The sequence below is a fragment of the Sinohyriopsis cumingii genome, unplaced genomic scaffold (genome assembly GCF_028554795.1).
Source record: "Sinohyriopsis cumingii isolate HCF-2022 unplaced genomic scaffold, ASM2855479v2 utg001237l, whole genome shotgun sequence".
Taxonomy (NCBI): Eukaryota; Metazoa; Mollusca; class Bivalvia; order Unionida; family Unionidae; genus Sinohyriopsis; species Sinohyriopsis cumingii.
In genome coordinates, this window is record NW_028315973.1 from 1,266,809 (window position 1) to 1,285,663 (window position 18,855).

Below are 18,855 nucleotides of genomic sequence, written 5' to 3' on the forward strand. Positions count from 1 at the left end.
GGAATTAGAGTTAAGAAAGCTTAAGTTTCAGATAGAAATTATTCCAATGCAAAGAGAGAGAGAGAAATGCAATTACAGAAAGAGGAATGGGAAAGAGAAAGTGAAGATAGGCTAATCCAAATGCAAAGAAGAAAATGATTTTCAATTTAGATTAAAAGAATTAGAGCTGGCAAGTGTACCTATTGACAGAGTTTGTGATATTCACTGTCAGAACAACATAGTGCTGATTTTGATGTGGTTAAAGAATATATTATGAAGGGTCTTGAGGTGATACCTGAGGCATATGGACAAGGTTTTATGATTTGTAGAAAATCAACTAACCAGATGTATGTTGAATTTGAATGGGAAAAAGCTTGACAATTAGAGAGGCGGTTCTTTTTTAAAAAGATTAATAAAGATTGTGGTAACCTTAGACAACTCTTACTAGTATGTAGAGTTCAAGAATTCCATCCATAGTAATGTCAAGACTTATTTTGATGAGAAAGAGGTGGAAATTTTGAAAGAGGCTGCGCAAACAGCTGATGATTATTGTCTAATTCACAAAATTTCTTTTGTCAGTAAGTCCTCCTCTCAGCAGTTATTAGTAAAAGACCATTTCCGTCTCATATGCACACTTCCAAATCTCAAATTAGCACAACTTTTAAGAATCAATTTTCTGATCAGACTGATTAGAAATCCTTATCTCTTCTTATGTGCACCTAGACCACTACAGTGGCCTAGTGGTTAGAGCATCTGCCTCAGATGCAGCAGGTCATGGGTTCAATCCCTGGCCAAGTCATACCAAAGACTTACAGAAATGGTACTAACAGCTGCCTCGCTTGGCACTCAACATTAAGAGGTTAGTGTTAGGACTGGTTGGCCTGGCGTCAGGATAATGTGACTGGGTGAGACATCATACTACATGTCTGCGGCATGATGCCCCAATGCTAAACGTCACTATAAGCTGCCACATTGCAGACATCTTAGTGATCTGACTGAAAAATTGTTAAAGCTACATTAAGAATCCAAATCACACACACTCCTATGTGCAACTATTGCAAGAAGAAAGAGCACATTATTTCTGATTACTATTGATTGAAAAATAAGCAACAGAGTAAACACAGAGCTCTTCCCAAATGCTCATTTTTCTAAGAGGCAAAGGTCATGGTTATCTATTGAAAGCAATACATTTGTTGGGTCAAACAAACCCAGTTTGATTTTATTATGGAGAATTATGAACCATCCATGTTGAAAGTTTCTATATCACTTAGTGATTCTACCAATCCTAACCTTATTAAAATGTTTAGGGACACAGGAACTTATCAGAGTATTTTATTATCAGGTACTTTGCCTTTTTCTGAGAAGTCTTCTTCTAATGAAAGTGTTCTTATTCAGGGAGTCGAGTGCAGCTTGTTAATTTTACCCTCCATTGTCTTCATTTGTTATCAGACTTAGTCTCAGGACCCGTGACAGTCAGAACAGTGATGTCTTTATCCATTTAGGGTAGTCATTTATTACTAAGCACTGACCTAGATGGAGATATGGTTGTGGATAATGCACTTGTAATTGACAAGCCTTATTTGGATCAGAAAGTCGATCCTATAGAAAATGAAATCCTTGATTTATACACATCTTGTGCAATTACTGGAGCTATGGCAAAGAAAGCTCTTGAGAATGATATTGATAAGGAAATTACTCCTTTAACTGACACATGTATTGGTCAGGTCTTTGATGAGGTTGCTTTTTTGCTCATGGTATGGATCAATCAAAAGGTATTGATCACAGTGATCCACTTTTTACTACTCATTCTTTTTATTCTAACCAGGGTAACAAACAACAGTCACTTGTCGTTGAACAGGAAAAAGGCCATGAAATCTCTTGTTTGTTTCAGAGGGTTATTAGCAAAACTGTAGCTACAGAAGTATGTGTTTATTATTTTGTTAAAAATGGGTTTCTTATAACAAAATGGAGACCATCTGAAGTACCTGCTGTTGACAAGTGATCATTGTGCTATTAGGCTGTTGTTCCTAGGTCATATAGACAGGAAGTTCATAGTCTAGCCCATGAAACTCCTTTGGCTGGTCATTTAGGGACCAGTATGACTTACCACAAGATCTTCAGTCATTTTTATAGGCTAAAAACTAAATGTGATGTTTATAAATACTGTAGATCTTGTCACACTTGTCAAATGGTAGAAAAACCCAATCAGTAGATACCTAAGGCTCATCTGCACCTATTCCTGCATTTGATGAACCATTTAGTAGAATAATGGTAGACTATGCCAGTTCCTTATCTAAGACCAATACGTGTTGACCATAATGTGTGTGACCACAAGATTCCCAGAGGCAATTCTTCTGAGGAATATTAAAACAAAAATCATAGTAAAAGCTTTGGTAAAGTTTTATCACAGTTTGGTCATCCCAAATCTGTTCAGTCTGATCAGGGGTAAAATTTTATGTTTGGAATTTTCCAGCAAGTTGTGCATGAATCTAGCAGTTTAACTCTTCTGCCTATCACCCTGAAAGCCAAGAGGCTTTAGAAGGATTTCCTCAAAGTTTGACAAATACGGTTCAATCATATTATTTTGATACAGGACAAAATTGGGATGAAGGTTCTCATTTACTGTTTGCTGTTAGGGAATCAGTTCAAGAATCTTACGATTATCCCTTTGAACTAGCTTTTGGTCATACTGTCCATGGACCATTGAAGTCCTTAAAAGAGAAACTTCGCTCAAATGTTGATTTAGTAATTAATCTTATTGACTGTGCTTCTGATTTTAAGTATAAGTTGTTACAGGCTTGTGAAGTTGCAGAAACTAATCTGGACTATACTCAGTCAACAGTGAAATTAAAGTTTGACAAAAGTACAAAGGAAAGGAGTTTTCAGCCTGGTGATAGAGTTATGGCTGTCTTGTCCTTATCTCAGAATCCTCTTCAGGTTAAGTACTATAGTTCTTACACAGTTGAAAAGAAAGTAAGTATATAAATTATATCATTAATACTCCTGGGAGGCAAAAACAAGAACAACTTTGCCATATAAATATGTTAAAGGAGTATATTGATGGAGATAGCCATGTTAATCATGCAGTCTGTTTAGTTGTACCTGTCCAACACAGTGAGGATTTAAATGATGGAATGCAATCAGAACCGAGTGGCCTAGGTGTAACCAATGTTCATAATTAAAAAATTATTAATAATCTGCACCAGAAACTTTCACATCAGCATTAACAAGAAACAAAGTTTCCAGTTTTTCCAACACCATGAACAAATAAGATCTACAGTGATGTTGAAATTGTACATACTGCACCTGTGAAACAACATTGATGCAGTATGAACCCTTTCAGCCAGGAATGTTTGAAAAAAATATTGAGTATTTGCTGGAAAATGATTTCATAGAATTGAGTAAAAGTGACTAGAGTTCACCATCGATTAATGCTTTGACAAAATTTGAAATTCAAATTATGTCACCAAATTTTTTTTTTCTGGCAAATTCCACTGATGTAAAAGGCAAAGGAAATTTTGGCAATTGTAACTCCATATGGACTTTATCAATAAAAAGTGATGCCAATTGAGGTGAAGGGTTAGCTTTGTACTTTTTAACATTTAATGAGCATGATTGTATCTGGTCTAGATAGTTGTGACATTTACATTGATGCTGTCATTGTCTACAATGACATCTGGAAAGATCACCTGCGATCCATTAGGAAATTTTTAGATACAGTCAGTGATGCAAATTTGACAATTTATCTAAAAGTGAGTTTTGCTGTGCTTGTGTTACATTTCTTGGACATATCTTGGTACACAAGTTAAGACTATAGGTGCTATGGTCAAGGCTATCTCTGAATTCCCTGTGCCTAACAGCAAAAGCAACTGATGTGATTTTTGGGTATGGCTGGATACTATTGGAAATTTTAATCAAATTTTTCATAGTTGCTGAACATTTGACTAATTTTTGAGTAAGAAAACCAAGTTTCATTGGTCTGAAAAATGTCAGGAGGCTTTCGATAAAGGACATACTTAAGAGCACACCAGTTCTTTCAGCTCTAAACTTCATTCAGTCTTTAAAATGTATGTTGATACAAGTAATGTTGTGGTTGTTGGATTACTGATTTAGGATTTGGTGTAGATCATCCAGTGTGCTATTTTTCCCCCCAAAATTAAATAACCACATCATATGCCCTTATTGGTTTTTACAACACTTCTTGGTTTTTGCTATTTTCTGTTACTTAATTTAAGATTATAGAGTTGTAATATAAGACACACAAGTGCTCCCGACTCTCAAAGACTTCTCTCCACACCCTGTGTTTGCTTTAAAAACAAATATTTTCATGCCAGCAATAAAGTACTTTATGTCCACATACATATGTAATTTTTTTGTTTGTTTAAGTCACAAAAATGTAAATCTGAATGCCTGTATTACTGTATTTTCAGAGTTTGAAAGTTTTAGAAAATAATGTGCTTTTTTAAAAAAAAATCCTCAATGTCCCCTTTAGATTCTATTCAGTTTTGCCTGAAATGTAGGAAACAAATTTGTTTGGTTACTTCAGAATGCATCCAAATGCATCTTTTTGCAAGATATTTTCATCTTCATTGAGCCAGATACTTAGTGTATAAAGATTTTGTTTTCAGTTGGCTATTTCACAAATGCATATGCAAAAAGGTAAAAATTGGAATACTTTCTATGCATATTAGACCCACAATGTTCTAGTTCCATTATACTCCAGATGTCAAACTTATCCAACTTTTTGCAATGGTTAATCTGTGTCTGTTTCAGAGCTAAGGCCAAACAAGTCTAAAATCAGGACACAAACTCCAATTCTGCTACCCACAAATTTTTGGTCAACAAAAAATTGGGATTAAAATATTGTTTTTTTTTCTTCTGCCGTATATTTAAACATGAGTCTACATTATTTGGTATCTCATTGTAGAACTTCATCTTTCTTCCTTTCTGTAATACCACCCATGTTGAGGTATTGTAAATGATTTTTACATTACACAACTCAGAAGTAGGGTGCCACCTCATAATACAAAAACATGGCATGCAGGGAGAATGAGTTAAAAGGAAGATCAAAATATTTGTATTGTTATTTGACAAGATAGATAGATATTAAGAATACATATCCTTTAAATTCCTAATTTCCCATAATTTTTATCATGTTAGATACCATAAACTGTCACTGTCATGGAATAAGGCAAGAAAATAATTTGGTATGCCTTAAGAACAATTTGGTGAATTAACTTCATAGACACATACAGCATTACCTCAGGTGTAATGTGTACAAGGACTCATGGTTGTGAACCATATTTAATTTTCATTGTATCTTATGGTTGTATGAACCATACTTATTTTTAACTGTATCATATGGTTGTAAGAACCATGCTTATTTTTAACTATATCATATGGTTGTGTGAGCCATACTTATTTTTCACTTTATCATATGGTTGTGTGAACCAGTCTTATTTTTCATTGTATCATGTGGTTGTGTGAACCAATCATATGGTTGTATGAACAATACTTATTTTATTTTGTATCATACAATTCTGTGAATCATACTCATGTTTGTTCGTTTGTATTGTATGACTCTATAAATCATATTCTTTTTATTGTGCATATTATGGATATAAGAACCATACTCATATATGTGTTATACATATATGAATCTGTAACACGTTCAGTATGGTAGTCATATATTATATGTAGTGGGTGGGTCTGTGAGTCAATTTACGTATGTCTTGTAGTGAAAATTTATTTTTTTTGTTTCATAAACCTTCATGCTCTCACATTGTGTTGTTATCATTCAGTCCAAGCATCCATTTGGTTTCAGTCCTGTTACAGTCACTTGTAGTTGTCAGTAACTTTAATGAAATGAATCTTGCAAATGATAAAGTATCTCTTGCCAATTTTACCACTCTGGTAACTTGAATGGTTACAGCATCTGCCTCAGATGTGGGAGAGAGCAGGTTTGAACCCTGACAGAGTCATACCAATGACTTATAAAAATGGTACTTGCTGCCTTGCTTGGCGCTCAGCGTTAAGAGGTTAGTGTTAGGACCAGTCAGCCTGGTGTCAGGATAATGTGACAGGGTGGGACATGATGCTGCATGTTTATAGCATGTTCCCCCAGTGTTAGACCTCACTATAAACTGCCACAAGGCATACATCATAGCACTATGACTGAAAAATTGATAAAGCTATGTTATAAATCTAAATCACACACACACTCTTGTCAGTTTTGTTTCACTTCCTGATAATATCGAACTATTTAGGCAAGGATTAATACCCTGAGAATGACACTTGAAGGCTTAGTTGGCCTTTGAAGCATGGCTGTGTTTTTACTCAAAAATATCATCCAAAGTATTTGTTTTTAGCTCATTGCAGACTGTCTTTAGTGTATGATGTGATGATGAGAATTACTGGCAAATATTTATTTTGTTTTGTGACAGTCATAGATTTTTCACCCATCAATCAGTTTGTCATTATTTTCTTATGTTTTAGATTATTGATGATGAGACATTAGTTGTTGTTGTTGTTGTTGTTGTAGGGTTTAACGCCATTTTTGAGACATTAGTATTATTATTGAGCACAAAGCTAATCTTTTTTCTGTACATTGCAGGAGAAGATGGATAAATTAATTGAGGGACACTTTGCAGCAGTACACTGTGATATCACTGACAACATTCTGGAATATTCTGAGTTGAGGGAACAACAACGTGAGATTTATCCTTCAGACCTTGAATTTTCTCTTGTGATACAAGAATTGGCCAGAAGTAAAAGAGTGCAGCTTTACTCCATGGGAAATAATACAACTGTAAGCGGTGCTAAACATTTTAATTAGTTTGTTTTAGAGTCAAACAAATAAGATTGACAGTCAGATTAGTAAAAAAATAATGTTTTTACTTATTTATCATCAGATACGTGAACAAGATTCATTGTATGCTTCCATTGTGATGCACTGGTTGACCTTAAGAAGGTGTCACTTGTTTGTTGGATGTGTCAGAGTGACTTACCTTGTTTGACTTTAACTGGCTTACACTTTAGTAGCAACTCTGTGCAGAATTAAAATAGATCTTTGATGTCATTCTTAGTGGAAATTACAAATAAATTTGTGATAAAATATGAAAAATATATTTGTTTTAGAATTATATCAGATTATTACCTTTAAGAAATCTGCTGCATTAATTACTTGTGCTTAAAGCTCCATATTAAACTCTGGTATAGAAATAGCAACATACCAGATATTGTTATTGTAGGGTTTAATGCCATTTTTCAGCACACGATAGGCTATACATGGCAGCCAGTATTAATGGTGGAGGAAGAACCTGGGAAAACCCCAGAAAGAACCACCAACCGACGAGAAGCTACTGGCAAGCTTTCTCACATACCCACATTAGCCAAGTCCAAGACTCGAACTCACGCAGACAGAGGTGAGATGACTGTGATCTGTAACAGAGAGCGCTTTAGACCACTCAGCCTCTCTGGGCCCCCAACTTACCAAATATAGAATTAGCAACAATCCAAATACAGAAATAGCAACAAACCTAATACACAAATAGCAATAATACAGATATTGTACTTTATTAAACCCAGTGTAGAAATAGTAATAAACCAAGTATAGAAATAGCAGTAAAACCATCACAATACACTTTTGATTTATATATTTCACTGTGTTGGGTTTCATGTTGAACTTGGAATTTAGAGTGAAATGACTTTGCCCTTTTAATTCAGTGAAGTGATGGATAAACAAGGTGAATCTGAATCAGCAATGTGATTTTGTAATGTGGAAAATAAGTCTGTCAGCAACTGGTATTTTGATAGTTCAGCAAGCTAAATTGTATTAAAGTACACAAATACTCATCATGCTTTAAAACTAACGTCACTTTTTTTTAGATGTGATAATTATCTGCATAATTTTGTTGATAGCATTAAATAGCAACCTCAAAAAAGGTAACTGTTTGAGAAAAAAGGTGACTAATACTTAGTGAAGTTTAATATCCTCTCATTTCATTACAGCTTCAGGTGAAACCTTGGATTAAGCAATTAATCTTTTCATACTATTTGTTCTCAAAACATTGCTAATTTGGTCTTGGTGTTGAAAAGCTTGATGGTTTAACTCACTTCTAGAGTTTTACGTTTGTATAATTCCAGAAATAATGTATCTCAGTGCAAACTTGAAGGCACCAGACACTACTAAATTTACACAAAGCTGAGTTTGTAAAGCAGTTTTTTTCTGTTTCTTTACATAAGCTTTATTGCTAAAATCCCATGCGAGCTTCACTATTTTTGGCCAAGTTTTAATGGGGAAATGAAAGGTGGTGGTGGAATATCTGTTGCAAGGTAAAGTCACCTTTACTGCCCTGACTTACTGACTTGAATTTCATGGATGAGAGCAGCTATTTTGCTCACTGCACATAATAGTCCAACCCTGGTATATTCTTAGAAACTTGCAAACGAAAGCCATAATTTTCATTTAATTTAATAATAATCTAAGGTTGATGTTCAACTCATGCTCCACATATTAATTTAATATAATAATAATCTAAAGTTGATGTTCAACTCATGCTCCACATATTAATTTAATTTCATAATAATCTAAGGTTGATGTTCAACTCATGCTCCACATATTAATTTAATTTAATAATAATCTAAGGTTGGTGTTCAACTCATGCTCCACATATTAATTTAATTTAATAATAATCTAAGGTTGATGTTCAACTCATGCTCCACATATTAATTTAATTTAATAATAATCTAAGGTTGATGTTCAACTCATGCTCCACATATTAATTTAATTTAATAATAATCTAAAGTTGATGTTCAACTCATGCTCCACATATTATGCAGCACTCAAAATTTTCTGTTCTTAATCACATTACAGTAAAATGTACATTGTATGGACACCACTTCTTCGGATTTTTTTGACCAACTGGACTGTTTTATTATTTGTATGTACAGTTAAAATCTTTGTTTCTTGATGGTTGCTATCAGAAAATGTATCTAAATTTAGAATTATGTCTTGTCAAGAAAGAATAGAAAGCAAGAAACATAAGCATTTGTTAGCACCAATCATAAAAAGTGACAATATCATTTCATCAAAAACTAAAAATATTTGATTCAGTTTCTTTTTGCATGAATTTCCTGTTGGTTTTGCAGCTTGTAAAATTTACCAAGGATGTTGGTGAGAAAGCAGTCGACCCAGTTAGTGAGCAAGATTTGCACATATTAAGGTAAACTTCAAAAGCAATCAATATAATAATTACAGTGTGACCCTCTGATAACATGATGGTTGGCGTCCATAGTACCTGACCGTGTTATTGACCAAACCATGTTACCTGTTTATGTCGACATCCTCGGGCCTCAGGAAATATTGTAGACATAGGCAGATATCGAGATAAGTGTTGGGGGGGGGGTGTCTGAATAAAGATACAAGTTAAATTAGTATTATGGGGTGACCTGTCATCAGTGAGTAGCATTTATACTTTGAGAAAACAAACGAAGACAAAACCAGTGTGAAATACACTTGTATATTGACAAATTACATTTTGGTTACCTTTGTGTAATAAAATCCACAACAAAATATTGCATCGGTCACGTCCTGATATGAAAAACATTCACTACGATATTTAGTGTCGATATTCAATGTTGGCGTTAGCACATGGTTGCATAGTTGTTATTTACATGCTTCAAGTACATGTACTTAAATTGGCTTAGATTTTGGTCAGTCTGTTCCCATCTTATTGAGGCTCCCAAGGGGATGGGACTATTCACAGGGAAATGAAAACCTGTCAACAAGTTGGTTTAAACAGTATATGTATTTAGTTACAGAAGTCATCGTATAAAGTACATAAAAGCGAACAAGAGATATGCAGCTGATATGATTAATGAAGGCATAATATTGTATACATTGACACATGCTAAATAAAGTTAAAAAGGAAACTTTCACAGCACAATAAACTTGTTTTAATAACTGATCACTTTGGAAAATGCAAGAATCGATCAGATTTCATTGCTTTTTATTTAACTTTATAGGACCAAACAAAAGCCTGTTTTTTTGTCCGACCGTGACATTAAAGCCTGGCAGCAAGATCAACTAATTGTTGAATAATGTACAGGTCGGAACTGGCTGCTGGTTGACATAAATGATTAGGCAGGAAAATTAAAGCCTGGCAATAAGATCATCTAATTGTTGAACAAAGTATGGGTCAGAACTGGCAGCTAGTCAATATGAATGATTAGAAAACAAATGATTTGTTCAAGCTGGGATCAAGGACTTCCGCCGACATTTACGTTTATTTTTTTATCTCAACATCGACATAAGCTTGACAATTTTGATAGTAATAGTAGACCAAGGGACCAGGACATTGCCTTTTTGTCAAAATAGGTGGCTTGTCGACATAAGTGATGTTGATATAAGTGGTAGGACTGTATAACCAATCAAGTCAGTTAGCAGAAGAAAATGATGCACGTACCCAAAAGATTGGCTGGGGATGGGTGGATAATAAAAGTGGATGCAAAAAATTGTGTTTTTGATTAAATGAAAGCAAACTATGTAATACACTTGTCTATCAACAACTTACATATCTGTTGTTCAGTCCATAATCCATTAAGTACTGTACATGTATATGAAATATCCATGAATCCAAGTATAGATTGCATGTTATAACATTAATGTATCAGTCACATCCAGTTAGAAGACACAAATAGTTAGAACACACAAATAACACATATATAAAAAAAGATGATAGCCCTCATTTGATCTATATCAGATTGACACTAAACAATTCACTATGATACAATATTGTCACCAGTAGCACATGGCCATAGTTTTGTACATGTTGCATATACATGTACTTAAATAGGCCTAGATAGTGGTTGGCTGAATATAACTATCATATTGCTGAGGCTATCCAGGGGATGAGGCTATTCAATGGGAAATGAAAACATGTGAACAAGTTAAAATGTTTAACCAACATCTTTGTGAGATACCCCATTTTCATTTAACTTGAAGGCCAAATATCTATGGTTTCAAAAGCTTGGAAATTTTATTTACATATTTTGCTGCAATTGGTAGTGATTGTAGGCATACTATTTTTCCTGCAAAAAGGAAACTTTCATCACACAATAAACATGTTCCAGTCACTTTTGGAAATGAAACAATCTATCAGATTACATTGCTTTTATTTAATTTTGGTGCTAACTTCCCTTGATGAAAGGTTCTTTGTTGTTATTGAAGATTGTTGCATGCTACATGTCTGGCATGATGCCCCAGTGCTAGACATCACTATAAACTGTCACACTGCTGACATCGTAGTGATATGACTGAAAAATTGTTAAAGCTACGTTAAATATCTAAATCGTCACACACACACGCACACACACACTCAGTTGCAGCTAGTCCTGGTGGTATGATTATTGGAGTGTATCACAGCATACAGTACTCAGGCAGTATTATGATATAACAATGCACTGTTAAGATTTGTCAGTATGAACAAATAATGGAGGTCTAAGGTGCTGGCATTCACAGATCACTCACATTTCATTTAATTTTGTCAAATAATTATATTTTCTGAATGAAAGAAATGTGTATTACAAGTCTTCATATTATTTTCTCTCAACCTCTGTTGCTACACATTTAATAAAATAATTCAAGTACAGTATTTTCATTTTAGTCACAGAGTTCCATAGTGCTTTTATCCAGAACTGTGTTATAATGATGAGCATTACAGTGAGTAAGGGGCTATATGTATTATTTAATTTTTATCATTTGATTCAGCAGTTGGTTGATTGATGATCTTAAGATGCAGTTTAGTTTATTAAACTTTACAGTAGTCACCTCACTTTTTTTAACTGATACAAGTGCATACAAATGATTATTTTGTTACTGAGTTGTTTCTTAAAGATGTATCACTTTTAGGATATTAAGAGGGTGTTTTTTATAATCAGGAAGTATTTAAATTTATGGTCTTTCTGGTAAAGGCCATCAATTTAAAATATGTCCCATCATCATTTGCTTAAAAAGATTAAGCATAAAATACTAAACAAGATGGCAATGAGTTTTTTAAAGAAGGGCATTGATTGAAATTAAGATTTTCAGAACAAACAAAAAATGTTGTTATTTTCCAGTTTGTTGGTTGAACCCATTTTTTGGTTTAAAAAAAACAAATTGCTAATATATTCAGTTGATTTAAATTCATTTCATATTCATTCAGAGTGGAAACAAAAGCCATACAATTCACATGTTAGTTGCAACCTTGATAATGGGTGTATATATATATGCAAAGCATTTACAGCAAGTGCTGTCAAACAGACTCAACATTTCCATATGTACTAACTTTGATAGCTGATTGCCTTGGACAAGGAATATACCGTCATAAAATATCAGCCGTCGTTCATTCATTTATTTACAAGTACTCCAAACATTACTATATGTGAACTATTTATGTTTATTTTATGTAGAATTAAAAAGTCACATCAAGAAGTTACAAGGCAGATTGAAAAGTCGATGAAAGAGGTCAGAAGGTTAGTAAACTAGTAGTAATAATTCTGTGTTTTGTCTCCTTATAAATTACCAAAGACCGCTCTGTTGGCCTAGTGGATAGAGCATCCACCTTGGATGCAGGAGGTCGTGGGTTCGATGCCCGGTCGAGTCATACCAAAGACTTAGAAAAGTGGTGCTAACAGCTGCTTCGCTTGGCACTCAGCATTAAGAGGTTAGTGTTATGTCTGGTCGGCCTGGTGTCAGGATAATGTGACTGGGTGGAACTGCATGCTACATGTCTGCGGCATGATGCCCCAGTTCTAGACATCACTATAAACTGCCACGCTGCAGACATCGTAGCGATATGACTGAAACGTTGTTAAAGCTATGTTAAAAATCCAAATCACACACACATAAATTTACTGTTAGATACTTGAAGTCATGTAAGTAAGTAGTAACTAAATACACAAATTAGTTAAAATTTCTTGGTTCTGATAACCATCTTCTGTTTTAGACAACATGTAATAAAAGATTGTGTCATATTGAAGACAATGTTTTCTTTTTACCCCCCACCAGGCAATATTTTATGGAGGAACAGAAAGTTTTACCCATGCCAGTCCATCATGACTTGTCCATCCATCACATTTTGTTATAGGTGGTTCAATGTCAAGAACTAGCCCATGTCTCATTTTCACTTTTTGTTTTGGTATAAAATTGGACAGTGTTATGGCCCCTGTTTGACTCAATAATTTGCAGCAGCATGAAGAATATGTTTCATCTCAGCAGCTTTTAAAGAACTTTATGAATTGCACACAGATTCGGCATAAAACTAAGTACAGTGTGACCCTGCTATAACATGTTAATTGGGAGCCATAGAACCCGACCGTGTTTATTTTATTAATTTGTTTGGTTGTTTTTCACATTTTTGGTAGCAGAGTGATGCTACCATCCATGCATGCGTCAAAAATTTAACAAAGGGTCAGAAGATAGAGACGCACATGTTCTTGTTTAATTACAGGGATTATTACAGAAAATGTGTGTGTTCTGAAGGATTTGATTCTGAGTGAAAAGAAGAGGAATTTTACTTACCATCCACATACAAATGTCAGTATATGTAAATATATTAATTACTCGCAAGCGGCCAAAAATCCGACGAAAGATAGATTACGAGATAATGTCTATTCCGTTGATCTCCATTACCAAAAATGTCAACAACAAAAAAGCAGATATCTCACAACATACAGTACTCATGCTAGATGTCAAGCTAGATGTCAAGATAGGTGGATTATGATATAACAATGCACTGTTTAGATTATTTGTCAATATGGACAAAGAATTTGTTTAAGTAACAATAGATAAATTTCAGTGCATTTTATATCAATTTTGTGGCTTCCTTTCATGGGGCCTTTGAATTTCTCCACTCCAAACCAATGGTTGTATATACAGGTTTAAACAGCCAAAAATATCGCCACTGAAAAAATCGCCAGATGGTATATTTGCCTCCAATAAGGGGGAAAAAATCCAACTTTGTGACATTGGCGAAGCCCTATATGATCCCAGAATAAACTTTTCACACATTATTTTTCATATTTTAAGAAGAATAAACTATTTTTTCACGTATGAGACAAATACATATAAAATTTCAGGAGCCACACCACAATCATCTTGAATTATTCATACGCGATCTCTTCCCCAAAATGATATTAAACATTTTACATTTTTTTTGAGTACTTTTAAGAAAGATTTTCTTTTCGTGTACGAGAAAAATACATGTATATTAAATTTTTGGAGCCACATCACAACCGTGTTATGGTATCACGGTACCAATTGTTTTTCCATATAACGCAATGCTAATGTTTTGTGAAATAAATATACTTTCTGTCCTACTTGGGCATGCATGTCACACACTGTCATATAGAACAATGCTAGATTGTCAATTTGACAATGACATAACCAGGTACTCCATTGCATTTAAGAGAGATAACTCTACTGGAACTAGACAGGGGTAAGAGTTATCTAGTCACAACAAGCACATTTTCAGCCATGTGTACCATATTTAAAAAAAATCATAAAAAATACAAAATATGATCTAGATAGAAATTAACACAAACTCACATGTTGCCAAGAGGCTCAACATTTTTTTAAGCCAAACAGAAAGTACAACTCTTACATAATGCACCAATCACAGCTAGTGTTGTTCTTTAATTCTGAATACAATGTTCCATACACCTTAAGCTCCGCCCACCTGGAGTTGCGCAATTGGTACCGTTATACCTATAGCAAACCTTAATTTTTCCAATAATCTGTGAAATAGTTCGGGACTGTATAAGTAACAAATGTACTTAGTCTCACTTGTGAAAAACAATTTGATGAGGTACTAACCTATGTCTTATATGGATGTGTATAGAAATGTCATTGAGCTGTTTGAACTATTGTTTTCATACTTTTGCTTCACCATCAAAATCATCTTTTGAAATAAAACAAATTCTTTTAACTATGAGTAGTATCTTATTCCTATCAGTACTTATTGAACTTCACATAGGTGATATGGGATAAATCACATTATGTCATATTATGTAATAACTAGGTCAAAGGTCAATGTACCAAATAGTATGTACCTGTCCTATTTCAAAATGTACAATTCACCTAAAAGAAAGGAATTTATATTTGTTTGGTAGGTGCAGAACTTAACATCAGAGACAGGTGGACATGACCCAATCTTATTATAAAGTATAAGCTTTGATCACTTTATACTATCTGCAGATACATGAGGTCACTAACCACCAGTCCTCACACAAAGGTCCACCTACCCATCCTCTTTGTAACACAAATAGTAAGCTTTCCTCCTTTGTAATGTGAATAAAATTGTTTCAATAAGCCAATCAGTCACCAAATATAGTAAATCACAGCTTCTAAGTGGTTATGTTGGATTGGGGGGTGAAATTAGGGGAATAAAATACAGAAAAATGCCAAATATAAACACTAAGTATAGCACATCAAACAAAGTTAAAAACAGGAGGAAAGTGTTTATCTAAAAGGGAGAGGTAGCATATGATAAAGGAATTAAAGGAGGCAAAATCAGCAATGCGAAAAATGAGAAGTGAAAGTTTGATGACCTTACCTTGGACAAATATATGGGGCAGGGCCCAACAGGTCCAAGGACAGCCCAAAGGCAACTGTGCTATAACATCCCTTACAGGTACCCAAATTTCAAGTGAAGTTGTGTTCATTTCCATCTAATATGAAAGGGTGAATAATTTAGATAATATCGATACATATAAAGTATATTTCTTCTACATAAGAATTTAATAATGATTGGCATAAGATAGAGAGAAACTTATCTCAGATCCAAACAGAACATACCTTATCAGTTTTTAAACTTGTAAACTTTACTGTGAGAAATTATTAAATTGCTTCTACTTACATTTGCATCAAGATAGAGGGCTAATATAATACTTCACAAATCTTCTCTTTATTTTCATAACCAGTCACTGAAAATGTGAGATTTTATTTCCTTGAAATGTTATGACTGGTGTAAGGGAGATAACTGAATGATATACATAAGGTGTGGTAACCTCTAATACAGTATCCATGTAATATAGATGAGTTCATCAACAACCTGTATTAACTTCATTGCAATTAAATTATCTCAAAATACATTACTGATAAAGTGAGAACCTAACATTTAGACTCTATATTTAGTGGAGACCTCAAGAGTCATGTAATTTTAATTTCTAAGATGACGCAGCTCTTTCATATCACATAGTTCATATTTTCTACAATGCCAGCATGTAGAGTGCAGCCTTCCATAACCATGCAGATATCATCTCATGCCGATTTGGATTCTTGCGATGGGATGCAAAGTTTCAAGAACAGTGTGGATTTGAATGGAATGAATACGCACTGTGTGACTAAAATGGTTATCATTCTGTAATGTTGGACCAAACATGGAAATTCCACAAGAGCAGCTTGACAGAAAGAAATAAGATTAATTGAAAGTCAATAGTAGATTTTAATTGGGCTTATACAAGTGCCAATGGGAAATGCTGACTTAAGGAAACTGTTCTTGTTTGTTGGTATTCACTGCTACTTCAACAAAAGGGAATGCAAGAGAACTGAACTAACTACATGAACAATTTCAAAGCAGGAAAGTGTAAAAAAAAAAGGACAATTTGAGCAGGACAACTCAAATCAGAGTGGGAAGAAATACCATATCCTTAATAAATTACCTAAAAATTACTCATGCCAGAACATTCCACATGGTACAAGTGATCTATCTACAAGTGTACTTAGAGTGTTCTCTATCCTGGTTTATGGCATGCCTTACAAGAACAAGATAGCTGTTTTTGTACACATGATTTTTCATCTTTTGCAGGTAAAATAGCCAATATTTGGCCAAAATCAACTATATTATGTTTACATAACTTATTTTGTTGCATGCATTCCAATCTAGGAGGTAACAGCACATACATAAAGGCATCAAGTAACACAAGCCTATATCTATCATAGCTATAGTTATCAAAAGTCCCCATCCAAAGCCAGCTTGTGCTATTTTCTGAAGATTTCATACATTTTATTCTTAAAGAACTTTCAATATTTGACCAAAATTGTTCAGCACACATTTGTTTTTCTACATCAAACTAGTATAGTTCGTAAATGCCGCCCACATGTATGCGTTTCTATGGATACACTGTGAGGCTATTCTTTCCTTTAGGTATCATGGTACCAATTGTTTTTCCATATACCTCAATGCTAATGTTTTGTGAAATAAATATAATTTCTGTCCTACTTGGGCATGCATGTCACACACTGTCATATAGAACAATGCTAGATTGTCAATTTGACAATGACATAACCAGGTACTCCATTGCATTTAAGAGAGATAACTCTACTGGAACTAGACAGGGGTAAGAGTTATCTAGTCACAACAAGCACATTTTCAGCCATGTGTACCATATTTTAAAATTATCATAAAAAATACAAAATATGATCTAGATAGAAATTAACACAAACTCACATGTTGCCAAGAGGCTGAACATTTTTTTAAGCCAAACAGAAAGTACAACTCTTACATAATGCACCAATCACAGCTAATGTTGTTCTTTAATTCTGAATACAATGTTCCATACACCTTAAGCTCCACCCACCTGGACTTGTACAATTGGTACCGTTATACCTTTATATCTGAATTCTTCTTGTAACGAAACGTGCTCTAGCGGGGTCACACTGTATTAAGATCCAGCTCTAGCTTCTTTTTTTTCCTTTTTCATCAAAATGTAAGCTCTGACCCTTTTTGACTTATTACTTTACTTTTGCATGATGAACCAGTATTCCTTTATTTGTACTATATTTGCCAGGTCATCCATATTGTATGAACACAGTTCTGGTTGCCTGAAAGTTAAAAACTCTGTGAACAATCAAGCATCATCATATAGGCTTAAATTTTTTTTGCTTTCTATGAAGATAAAAATAATAACAAAAATAACCTGAAAATTCATTACCTTACCTTCAATTTTTCTTTTACAGGCTCACAGAAGAAGCAAGAATGCACAAGGCAAAAGATATGATTAAATTGGTAAGAAATATGCTTTTTATTATCATGCTTTGCTTGGTTGTAGATCGAGTTGGACATTTTTTATATCAGTTTAAATAGTATTTGATTTTGACTGAGCTTTTGTATTTTAATGGTGATTTGAATTTGCAGTCAGGGTGAAGGAGTTTGCTTAGAGAATCGTAAAATCTTCATTAATTTGCCAATGCATATTGACTTTTATTTTCAATACGTTGAGTGATTGCATTACCATTCTGCTACCTCACAAATCCAGCCCTCTTGGAAATGTGCAATAAAAATGTAACTGGGATTGGATTTTTGTTTGAGTGAGGTTTGCAACTCCTCCATTGATTCTCTTCTGACCTTGGCTGCCTCTTCATACCTGCTGCAGATAGCCTTACTTCCTCATATACACCCTTATTTGTCACTTAGATAATCAGATTGCAATCTAGACAGAGATTAAACATTTCATGCATAAGTTTTGTCAAGGTCAAGGAGGTTCATTTCTGTTCATAGCATGTCAGGGAGGTGTCATACTATTCATACCATTGTCAAGGAGGGGCCATACCATTCCTACCATGACAAGGAGGGGCCATACTATTCATACCCTGTCATGGAGGGGCCACACTATTCATACCATTGTCAGGGAGGGGCTGTACTATTCATACTATGCCAAGGAGGGGCCATACAATTCATACCATGTCAAGGAGGGGCCATACTATTCATACCTTGTCAAGGAGGGGACACACTATTCGTACCATTGTCAGTCAGGGGCCATACTATTCATACCATGATAAGGAGGGGCCATACTATTCATTCACCATCAAGGAAGGGACACACTATTCATACA

At 34.4% G+C, this 18,855-nt stretch overlaps 1 protein-coding gene across 1 annotated transcript in view; it reads left to right on the forward strand.

The window, feature by feature from the left end:
• LOC149772707 (charged multivesicular body protein 7-like) overlaps window positions 1-18,855 on the forward strand; it is a 72,763-nt gene that overhangs the window by 14,041 nt on the left and 39,867 nt on the right. Inside the window, exons 3-6 of the mRNA XM_089947472.1 lie at window positions 6,593-6,787; window positions 9,130-9,203; window positions 12,433-12,495; window positions 17,981-18,029. Of these exons, the coding sequence (XP_089803598.1) occupies window positions 6,593-6,787; window positions 9,130-9,203; window positions 12,433-12,495; window positions 17,981-18,029 (381 nt within the window). The remainder of the gene's footprint in view (window positions 1-6,592; window positions 6,788-9,129; window positions 9,204-12,432; window positions 12,496-17,980; window positions 18,030-18,855) is intronic.